The following is an 11,915-nucleotide window of genomic DNA, read 5'->3' on the forward strand; positions in this document are numbered from 1 at the left end:
CAGAAGTCTCTTAAAAGACCCTATCGTATCCACCTCCACCACTGCTGCCAGCAGCCCTTTCCATGCACTCACCACTCCCTGCGTAAAAAAACTTATCCCTGACATCTCCTCTGTACCTACTTCCAAGAACCTTAAAACTGTGCCCTCTCATGTTAGCCATTTCAGCCCTGGGAAAAAGTACCTGACTATCCACACGATCAATGCCTCTCATCACCTTAAACACCTCTATCAGGTCACCTGTCATCCTCTGTCACTCCAAGGGAAAAGGTCGAGTTCACTCAACCTATTCTCATAAGGCATGCTCCCCAATCCAAGCAACATCCTTGTAAATCTCCTCTGCACCCTTTCTATGGTTTCCACATCCGTTCTATAGTGAGGTGACCAGAACTGAGCGCATTACTCCAAGTGAGGTCTGAGCAGGGTCCTATATAGCTGCAATATTGCCTCTCTGCTCCTAAACTCAATCTCACGGTTGATGAAGGCCAATGCACCGTATGCCTTCTTAACCATAGAGTCAACCTGCGCAGCAGCTTTGAGTGTCCTATGGACTCAGACCCCAAGATCCCTCTGATCTTCCACACTGTCAAGAGTCTTACCATTAATACTATATTTGACCTACCAAAATGAACCACCTCACACTTATCTGGGTTGAACTCCATTTGCCACTTCTCAGCCCAGTTTTGCATCCTATCAATGCCCCACTGTAACCACCAACAGCCCGCCACACTATCCACAACACACCCAACCTTTATGTCATCAGCAAATTTACTAACCCATCCCTCCACTTCTTCATCCAGGTCATTTATAAAAATCATGAAGAGTAGGGGCCCTAGAACAGATCCCTGAGGCACACCACTGGTGACCGACCTCTATGCAGAATATGACCACTCTTTGCCTTCTGTGGGCAAGCCAGTTCTGGAACCACAAAGCAATGTCCCCTTGGATCCCATGCCTCCTTACTTTCTAGATAAGCCTTGCATAGGGTACCTTATGAAATGCCCTGCTGAAATCCATATGTACTACATCTACTGCTCTACCTTCATCAATGTGTTCAGTCACATCCTCAAAAAATTCAATCGGGCTCTTACAGCATGACCTACCTTTGACAAAGCTATGCTAACTATTCCTAATCATATTATGCCTCTCCAAATGTTCATAAATCCTGCCTCTCAGGATCTTCTCCATCAACTTACCAACCAATGAAGTAAGAATTTTAGTATTTTTATATTCATGTATATATATTTAATATTTGTGTCCTGTGTGAGGTTTCGAAGATTATGTTAAGCCATTGAGTTAAAGAGGTTTGCAGCTCAGAAAGAAATCTGTAAGACAATTGCCCTGTCCCTTCTCCATAGGCCAGGTGATACTGAAACCACCAAACCCTGCTAGGCCGGTTTCTCTGGATATCTTGTCTGTAAAACCAAAGGGCCTTCAGGTCAACCATGTGAATCCTCACGATTGAGCATCCATGGTCTCAGTTCAGCCATTCAAGTAAACAAGTAGTGTCCCTGTTGAAAGCAATTCTGTAACGCTGAAATTGCAGAGGGAGGGACAAACTCATAACTAGTATTTTAAGTGTAGAGTATTTGTCACATTCTCTAGGGCCAGCGCCGATCTGAATAGCGCTTTCATCCCCATGAAAGGCGATGTATTCACCAGCCTGAGGAGAATGGCTCTGTTTTTAATGAGAGTTTCTGAATAGGTGTGCAATTTGGAGCTGTAAGGGAAATATCAAACACTGAACCAGCACATTACACCCATGAATGATTCTTTTCAAGTTTTACTTTTGATTAAACTAATCACTGATTCAGACTCGACTCATAATCACCATTGCACACATTTGTGGGGCAGATGAGATTGGAATGTTTTCCAGTGAGGACAGCAGCAGCAGCCGAAGTGGAGAGGTAATAAGATATTTAAATTGAGGATTCAACTCCAGATTCAAATGACACCACCAATCTGCTCAGTTTAACACTGATGAATTCTCAGTTGGGCTGTTAAGTAAGAAGTTCAACATTTAAAGAAAGGAGACAAACAAACTATTCTTTGCAGTCTTCCCTATAGATGGATTGAAGTTTCCTAATAGCCTACTTATAACAAGACAGCTTGACTTTTCACATGTGTCCAATTGCCTGTTGACTGACTTTGTGCTCACGCCAAAATGAAAACTTCCTCATGAGCCAAGAAGTTCTGGATTATTAGGCAACAGTAGTTTCTTTCCTGAAATTCAGCTGTATTGAACAAAGCTAGATAGCTTCAAAGAAAACTTCACCTTTTAATGAACAAGTTTCTTGAAGCACAGCAAGGTAAATTTTGACCTTAATGCCGAGGCTGGAATCTGCAGCGGAAACCTGCAACTTTCTGCAGAACCCATCCTGAATAAACCAAATATGCAGATGGAAGATCTCTTCTGTCATCTTTGTGCTCATGAGGTGGTCAGAAATACCCGCAGAGCAAGCCTCATCATTATTCTCTTTTATGTCCTGATCACAGGAGGAGTCGTAGACAGGATGTGAGACATGGCAACCCCATGACTCAGTGCAGAGGCTTTAATCTGAAAGGTAAGCATTACGCTCTGCTATTGGTGATGGGACAGTTATTTACACTGCAAAGTTGGGTATGGAATACCCCAAATTCCTTATCAACACAAAGTAGCAGGAAGGAAGTTAGATGTTCCAAATTAACATTTGTTTTAAATAATATGGAAAATACAGTATGCAGTGGTTGTATCGAAGGAGATATTGGCCAGCTGTTGGTTTTCACTTCATGTGAACTTCTTCACACTTAGCTTCCAGCCCCATCCACATATTCTTCTGCTCTTTTATTTGCCCTTGTATTCATTTGACATTTTCTTACCTGCAGCAGTTACTTTCTGCAGAGGTGACTTCCACACTCTCACTGCTCTGCGGATAGAGAAATTTCTCCTAAATTCCCTGTGATATGTGTGAGTCACAATCTCATACCTATGGACCCTCGTTCCTGTCTTGCCTGAAGGAGAAAATATTTTCTTTCTATCAACAAACCCTTAAGCAATCTTGAAGGTATCCATCACATTTACTGGAAAAATGATCCAAACTGTTGAGTTACTTTTTTTAATCATCTTCAGTGTCAGTCCAGTGTTTTTTTTTAAAGACCTCTTAACTTTCTCTTTCTCTTATTTATGGGCTAGAGATGGAACTATTCACTGCAGTCCCAAATATAAGTAATGCATAAGTGAACATTGGACAAATTTATTTGTGTAATTTATCCTTAGTTCCTGACTGTTGGTTAAAATTAAGTTGATTAATATATTGTGGCATCAGAACATTTTGAGTCTGGGTAAATTCTGGGAACATTGCATCTTGAAATACTTTTTGTTTGTTCATTATAACCTGGAGATAACTGTTGGCAATATTAATGGACAAGTATTAGTCACAGACATTCCTTTGTCTGCTATGGTAGTGAAGGGAGTGACGCAGTTCGAATGCTGGATAAATAAACGCCACATGAATAAGGTAGATACTTGTCCAATGGTCACTTCAGGATGATTTTGTTCAAGACAGCATAAGTTATTTTTAAAATTTTTATTTTGGAGTGACTTCTTGTCCTCAAATTTGCTCAGTGTTTGCATTTGTACCTGTTGACTAGACCTAATACAATTCATTGGCTCAGCGTTTGCATAGTAGTGAGTTAATAACATCAGTGCAATATGGTAAATTTTCACAATCATTCATCACACTTTCTGTCTGAGTACATTTCTGTCATTCTCCCAACCACCCAGATGTGAATATCCTGCAATGGTGCTTGCTTGGGGCTTTTTCACAAAACTGAATAAACTCAGTCTCTTGGTCTTATTACTGCATATCTTACAAGCTCACTACATTTTACAAGTTCACCCTCACTGCTCCCCGGGTATCTTTACTATATTTCTGTGGCATGGCTGGCAGTCCTTATGCAAAGTAGATTCCATTTTGACTCATCTTCTAATTTGGGAGCCAAGAAATATAAATGTTATCTTGACAAAGTATCGTCAGAAAAAGGTCAAAGAATTACCCACCTAGTAAACAATAAGCAAATATTTTTTACATGCCATACCAAAATTACAGGTATTTATAAAACTATAAATAAGGAAGAATCCCCCGGATTGAACTTTATGTTATCACGAAGAAGAACTGAAATTTCCATCCTCTTCTGGAATCCCATTCCTTTAAAAACGAGAGCAGCTATTTGGACATTTTATAAAGTACATTTGAAAGCTGCTGCCTGTCTGTACTTCCACGCCGACATTCGTAGACAGTATGGAGCAGTCAGTAGACCCTAGTTACATTGCCGGGCATGCTGTGTTGTGCTGCAGATCAAGAGATGAATGTTAAGAGTTGTGTCCCTGCATGTGCCTGCTGGGCTCCACCCCAGACTGCATATTTTCAATGTTATCAGAGCTGATGGGAGTGCCTGCTTCTTATCATTACATAAACCTGAAAAACAGAAAAATGCATTCTATGAAACATTTTTCCTGGGCCTTAACCACACTATTGAACCGTATTTCAGACTTTCAACTCTGGATATTTTTCTTTGCAGCTGGCAAATTCTTTACCTGCCTTCAGAAGCCTTTTTAATAACATTAGTTTATTTTTCGTCTTTCTCACCCTCCCAATATGACCTTTCTCCTCCATTATAAACTGTCCTGAAAGTATAAATAATTTCCTGATAATGTAGCGTCGTGTCAGCTGCTGGAAAATGCTTGGTCAAAAAAGACCCTTTCGAGTCTGCCTATCCCACTGTTGCTCGCATTGGTGATGTGCACTGCCATACTGAAAAATCATACATAACACATGCCAAATGGTTGACTGTATAAAAATAACTAACATAACCAAGCCATTTTATAGGAAGGTAATTATTGCAGCCGAAAGTTTTCAGAGCGTCTATCTCACTTTCGTTCACCATTTGCTATCAAAATTTATTCATTATCAACTTCCCTTCACAAATCACAAGTTTGAAAGCTCAAGCTCTAATTGAGACACTCTTTGTGATGTTTGCCTGAGTTATCATGTGCGGAATATCAGTTCAATTTGCTCCAAGAAAAATACAAAAACATTAACTTATTATTGTGTATCAGTGGGAGGAAAAATTGAATTACAATTTTGAATTGGAATGTATTTAAAGCATTTTTAGTTATGCAAAATGCACTTAAATTTGTGCAAAATGTCCCCTCAGTTTGTTTCTTTCTATTTACTAGGCTTATTTGCAAACCTTAATTTCCATAAACCCATCATCATCTGTTTTGATACAAAATCAAAATCCATCCAAATATTATAGATTATTTGCAAATATGCCTTTTTCTGAAATTGTATGCAACCAAAGAGAAGTTACAGTATTGGGGAAAAAAAAATTCTGGGAGACGGGATTAATTGGCACCTTGAGATCCAGGGATGGCTTGCATAGGACAAAGTAAAAGACTTGCCTGGCTAATCTAATGGTCACCGCCTTGAAAAATTCTGAATAATTTGATAACCGAGCGTGTTTGTCATGTCATAGTCCACATGGACTTCAGTCGGCTTTTCATGTCCCACTGGTGCAAAAGAACAGAACCCATGGCATCCAGGAATATTTTGCATTGTGGTCGACAATTCCAGCTCCTTGAATCTTAATTTGTAATGTAATACATGTGTCTGAAGTATAATTAAAATGTGTATTAATCTCAGCATACAGAAATGCTGCTGAGTCTGTGCAATACGGAGTCAAAAACAGCACTGCCTTCCTCGAGTGCACACCAAAGTCACCCCAAGCATCCATCAAATGGTTGATGCAGAAAGCAAATGACAGAAGAAAGGAGGTGAGTATTTTTACAGTTTTGTTTTAATCAACATTTCCAATTTCGCATCTCATATTTCAAGTATTCACTTTTGTTTTACTTCATTTTCTAGAATCTTCAGAATCTGTTTATTTCCAAATTAAAATGCTCCAGACGGATCTATTTTCATTCACCCTCCTTTATTAGACTCCATTGATCTTTTTATCTCTCCACCTTTCCTTTAGTTCCCCTATCCCTCCATCCTTTCCCTGCACCTTAAACCTAGTTTTTCATTTATATCTACGTTCTGTGTTCTGAAGGGTCATCAACCAGATACGTTAACTCTCCCTCTCCTGCTTGCCATCCCAGGTACTACCTGACCATCTGGCTATTTCCACGATTTTCCATTTTGATTTCTGTTCAATCAACAATGGTTTGAACCTCTGCAGTATTTCCCCTTCAACCTTACCCCTGATTAAAGATTGTCAGTATGCTCCTTGGCGCCCCCTTTTATGGGGGCAGTAGCTAGCAATGTGCATGAATGAGCTTAGAGATGTTTCTCAAGTTATGAAAGAAAAATATTCCTGTTGTGTCCAGACTATGCAATCTTTGTAACAATAGACTCGGGCAGGATTACCTCTGGATTGGGAATATTAGGCATTCTCTTCTCCGTTTCTGACTTCACAGGCACATTTGCAGAGTGGAACCTTTTCATATTAACGTGACCATGGGTTGATCCCGGTGATCACATATCTGCCATCTGTGCAATCCAAGAGGATTCCCTTGCCTGCAAAATAATATTCATTTCCCCAGGGAAGAATGGGCAGAGTACTCTGTCATTTTGTCAAAGTGACATCAGATGGAACAAATAAAAATATGTTTCACCAGGCATTTTTTTTTTAAATGGGCTGTTGCTTTTTAATTAAATGAGGCTTGCCATGCCTAAAATTCCATTCTCCTTCAGTGCACCATCCATAACAGCCTTGCCTCCACACATTCCGGAGCGGAGCCAAGAGAATGGAGGAGCAGGGCAGCAACTCTCCTCCCTCCCTCGCCTCCATTTTGGTATCAGCAGAAAAAGATAAAATGTCCTCCCAAATCTCATCACTTTGCCATTTCCCACCTCCTTGCTAAACGTTCAGTCAACCCTTCTCATGTCGCTGTGTTCTAGCAAATTGCCTTTTTGTCAAGCACATTAAGCTGCTTTTCCAACATTAAAACTAACAACTGGATGAAGGTTGCTGCTGTCTGCTGAGAAAGGTCGCTGAATAATCTGTTCGGGGGTCCATTCATTAACAAGATTGTGTGTGTCTGAACTTTGAATTGTGTCAAGATTTTGATTTTTTTTATTTCTTTAATCTTTTGGATTTACTGATAACTTTAATTTACAGGTTGAGTCTGCAGTAAAGAAGGCAAATGCAATGTTGGCATTTATTTCAAGGGGAATAGAATATAAAAGCAAGCAGATAATGCTGAAGCTTTATAAGACACTTGTCAGGTCACACTTGGAGTATTGTTAACAGTTTTGTGCCCCATATCTCAGAAGGGATGCATTGTCATTGGAGAGAGTCCAGAGGAGGTTCACGAGGATGATTCTGGGAATGAAAGGGTTAATGTATGAGGAGTGTTTGGCAGTTTTGGGCCTGTACTCACTGGAATTTAGATAGGACTAGATAGGGTGGGGGTGAAGCAGATGTTTCCTGTGGTGGGGGTATCCAGAACTAAAGGACACAACCTCAAAATTGAGGGGCAACCTTTTAGAACAGAAGTAAGGAGGATTTCTTTAGCCAGAAAGTAGTGAATCTGTGGAATGCTCTGCCACAGACTGCGGTGGAGGCCAAGTCTGTGGGTATATTTAAGGCAGAAGTTGATCATTTCCTGATCAGTCAGGGCATCAAAGGATATGGCAAGAAGACAGGTGTATGGGGTTGATTGGGATCTGGGATCAACCATGATGGAATGGCGGAGCAGACTTGAGGGGCTGAATAATCTAATTCTGCTCCTCTGTCTTATGGTCTTACTGACTTAATATATTTATTGGCTTTCTTCCTTTGTTGTGTTATTGTCACTTCATATTGGTAGCCTTGTCCGGTTGCTTGGGAGATTGGTTCCCAGGAATGCAAAGAGAACTAGCCAGGGCTTTCTCTCAACTTACTCTCAGTAGCCATCTATCAGTTTAGCCCTTTACAATGCGATTCAAGATTAGCCGTGATTTGTTCAGACTTGCCTTTCTCCCCTAAGCTGCACAGCATCTTAAAATGAGTGTCTCTTTGCATACAGGTAAAACAAGATGACAGAATTCTAGTGACTGAATATGGCCTCTTGATTCGTTCAGTACAAAACAGTGACAGAGGGATTTATCACTGTGTGGCCACTGAGAACAACTTTAAAAGCACCGTGACCAAGGTCAAGCTGAAGGTTGTTGATACAGATTTGCTTTCCTCCAAAATTAACAAAGGAACACCATGGCCTTGGAGCACCGCCAACGACTTGAGGGGCATGCAGGTCCTTCACAAGGATCTGGTAGGACTATTTAGTTACTCTGAAATGCAGGCAATCAATAAGTACTGTAAAGAGAGCTGGCACAAGCAGAGACAGAGTGGGGAGGGACTATCAATTAGAATAGATCATTCAAAATTAAAGGCCCTCATGGACAGAAGAAAAAGTCGGAATAGAAGAAACCATTTGCCTGTTACTTAAAGGACTGCCTACAAAGAATGTCTGTCAGTATGAACCTATTTAATATAAATTGTACAGAACACATCTGTAGTCATTTTCTTCTATTTTTATCTTTTCAAAATACAAATAAATTCTTACTGTCTGCATGCCATAATTAACAGAACAGTTCGGTTTAATACTTTTTTGTATGTAATGTCCAAATGTACATTTAGTTTTAAAGTTTTTGTCTAGTTAGAATAACTTGGAAGGCAGTTTTACTCTGCTGAAGCATTTAAACTTAATTCAGAGCTCTGCCTTCAATCTGTAATCTAATGCTGCTCTATCCCCTTGACTTCCAACCACTTTAGTCTAGGCTAAAGAGCCAAACGTAGGACCAGTTCATCACAATTTATTGGTCAGGCTGGCTGAAACATTCAATTCATTTTCATGAGAACATCTATGATTAGTTTGGTATGGTACTAGTCATGACTTTGTGCTATAAGGAGTGTCAGGAATGCTGAAGACATAATAGGACTTGTGCTTTAATATTATAATTATGTGAAATATGAGGGGGTTGGTATCTTAAGAACAAAACCTAGAGGGAAATTATCTTAAGAAATCAATTCACCAAGTATTAAATATACTTCAATTTATTGAAAATAACTGTTATACTGTAGAAAATAATGTTACTTTGAAAATGTAAAGCTGCTGTATATCAGAAATATTGACAGGACATATTGGAAGGACACAACAATTCGTCACCTCGTGCAAAGAAATTAAGGTTAGCATTATGCATAAAAATTTCAGGTTCTAAAGACCCATTAATTGTTTTGCTGTGTGTTTGTAATAGTTGCTGTTCCTATTTCAAACTTTAGCATTTGCTTTGTAATTGCATTTCCCCTTATCCAGTTTGAGATGCAACAAATAAAAACAAAAATCACTATTGTCCTTTGTGAAACAAATATTCCACAATGAAAATAGAACAATATCTGGTCATTTAATAAAAGTGAATCTTCATTAGGTAAGCGACTATAATCTCCTGAGTCTGCACGTTGCCAAACTTAATGACATATAGATTAACGTTGTGGAACATAAACTGTAAACCAGAAAAAAAAACCACCAATGATATCAAATGTCTCTAGCATTCCTGCTAGGATAAACCTGTAAAAATAAATGTGTTATGTGTCTTTATTGTGAATGTTTAAGATATTATTTAGTATGTTTAAATGTTTTGGTATGTTTAAGTGTTGTTTGGTATGCTGTAATGTGTAGATTGAGGGCAAGAAGTATTTCTGTCTGCCAGTGTAAGCTGCAAGCTCAAATATCTTTGTACAGTTTTTATGAAAATTACATTGCTGTCATAGAAAAGGGTAAATTGAACAGAACTTTTTGTTCATATAAGTGATTAACATGATGAAATTCTCCTGATCTAAATTATGTAAAAGATGACACAGTGTATTTTCATGGTGATGATAATAAATCTTCAAAGACACAGTGAACCTTTACTAATATGTATGTTCTCTCCACCTTGCTGCGTGCCGTGCGTTACAAGAATGATTGTTCTTTTCCACATTCCAGGATATAATGAAGCAGATTAATAGACATCGGCTGTCTTTATTTTATTTTAAGTATTCAGACACTGTACAGAACTGGCCCTTCTGACCTAATGAGCCGCACCACCCAGTAAACCACCTATTTAACCTTAGCTTAGTGACAGGACCATTTACAATAACCAATTAGCCTACTAACCGGTATGTTTTTGGAATGTGGGAGGAAACTGGGGGAAGTCCACAGGTTCTTGGGGAGGACGTACAAACTCTTTGTAGAACGCGCGGGAATTGAACTATGACTGTAACAGTGTCACGCTAACTGCCTCACTACCGTAGTGCCCCAAAGTATCTGGTCTTAAAGTATCCTTGTCCTTTCCACTTCCACCACCTAATAAATGGAGCACTTCCAATCACAGTCCCAGGAGAGAAGGCAATGAAAGATGTTTCCTTTGACCTTCTTATCCCACAGGTAACAAGACCAGCAATATGGATAGAACTGAATTTGGTTTATTTTTGCCACATGTACTGAGACACATTGAAAATCCAGTATACTGCTCATACAGATCAAGACATTTTACGGTGCATTAAGGTAGAACAAGGTAAAACAATAACAGAAGGCAAGATGGTGCCAGTGACCAACAGTGATGTTTTGCAGAGAGCTCACAAAACTACGCAATACTCTAGGAGGTATAAATCTTCTGAACTATGATCGCTGCAGTCAGTCATTTCCCTTTTAAATATGTACTTCTGAACCGACTAAACAATTTGGTGCCTTTGCGATCTCCTGGGAGGTTTAGCAAACGAGACTTTTAAAAGTGCAGGGACGGCCCTGTCATCCATGGCTGGGATGAATGCTGCGTTGAGGCCTGATAGCGGATGACAAAGTCGTGGTTGGCTCTACTACTTCAGGCCGCTTAAAGGGCTGAGCAAGATCTTGGCGTGGATGAGAATGGAAAACAAGCAGGTATTCAGCATCGTCTGTCCATATTTTGACTGGTCTCCCTTTCTTCTCACCACTACAATCAGGAGAAAGGATGGAGCAGGAGACTTGGGTCCCACACTGCCAGATTTAGGAGCAGTTGTTACCTTGCAGTCATTGGGCTCCTGGACAGTTTTCACTCACCTCATCACCAAACGTGCTCCACAGTTGTGGACTCACTTTCGGGGGCCCTCCAGTTCATGTTCCATGTATTTTTGTTTACTTTTTTTTTACTATTTGAGTGATTTGTCCTCTTTTGCAAATGGGATAAGAGGTGACATTGAGTTTGTGTGTTTTAGTGAATTCTGATGTTTTTTTATGGCTGCCTGCAGGAGGATAAATTTCAAGGCTGTATATGGCATACATATTTTGATAATAAATGTACTTTGAACTTTTGAATGCAGTATAACAGTGCAGAGAAGGTGCAGTGCAGTGCAAAATCATAACGAGGTAGATTGTGAGGTAAAATGTCCATACAATAATGTTATAACAGCATGGTAGACACTGTCCTTGGGCCTGCTGGTACAGTATGTGCATTCAGGCTTTTCTACCTTTTGCCTGATGGGAGGAGGAAGCAGAGAGAATTTCTGGGATGGGTGGGGTCTTCGATTATGCTGGCTGGATTTTTCCTCTCAGGCTGAGATTAGCTATGAGAGTAGAATTTCTCAATCCTATAAAGTGTTAGCCATGGCCAATTTAAAATATGGAAGAAAACATTGGACTCGAATGGGTCAAGGACAGTGGAAGCAGACAGATCAATTGTCTTTGTTCCTGCCATGTGCTTGGAGATAGAGGCTGCCATTTTCATGGAACTGCTTTACAGCCTCCATTTTGTGAGATGAAATTGCTTGGCTTTCTGTGTTTTAAAGTAGACTCAGTGATGCTTCAGGTAATCTGCTGGACCAGGGATCATTTCCAAAGAAGCTATTTGTGAGGCATTCTTTCACGTAGTATAATA

At 39.7% G+C, this 11,915-nt stretch overlaps 1 protein-coding gene across 2 annotated transcripts in view; it reads left to right on the forward strand.

The window, feature by feature from the left end:
• Nucleotides 1-9,922, forward strand: part of sema3c (sema domain, immunoglobulin domain (Ig), short basic domain, secreted, (semaphorin) 3C) — a 104,107-nt gene extending 94,185 nt beyond the window's left edge. For both annotated transcript variants that reach the window (XM_063072803.1, XM_063072804.1), the window contains exons 16-18: nucleotides 2,494-2,561; nucleotides 5,682-5,812; nucleotides 8,051-9,922. In XM_063072803.1, coding sequence (XP_062928873.1) covers nucleotides 2,494-2,561; nucleotides 5,682-5,812; nucleotides 8,051-8,470 — 619 coding nt within the window. In that variant the 3' untranslated portion in view covers nucleotides 8,471-9,922. The remainder of the gene's footprint in view (nucleotides 1-2,493; nucleotides 2,562-5,681; nucleotides 5,813-8,050) is intronic.
• The last annotated feature ends 1,993 nt before the right edge of the window (nucleotides 9,923-11,915 follow it).

This window comes from Mobula hypostoma, chromosome 20, assembly GCF_963921235.1.
Source record: "Mobula hypostoma chromosome 20, sMobHyp1.1, whole genome shotgun sequence".
Lineage (NCBI taxonomy): Eukaryota > Metazoa > Chordata > Chondrichthyes > Myliobatiformes > Myliobatidae > Mobula > Mobula hypostoma.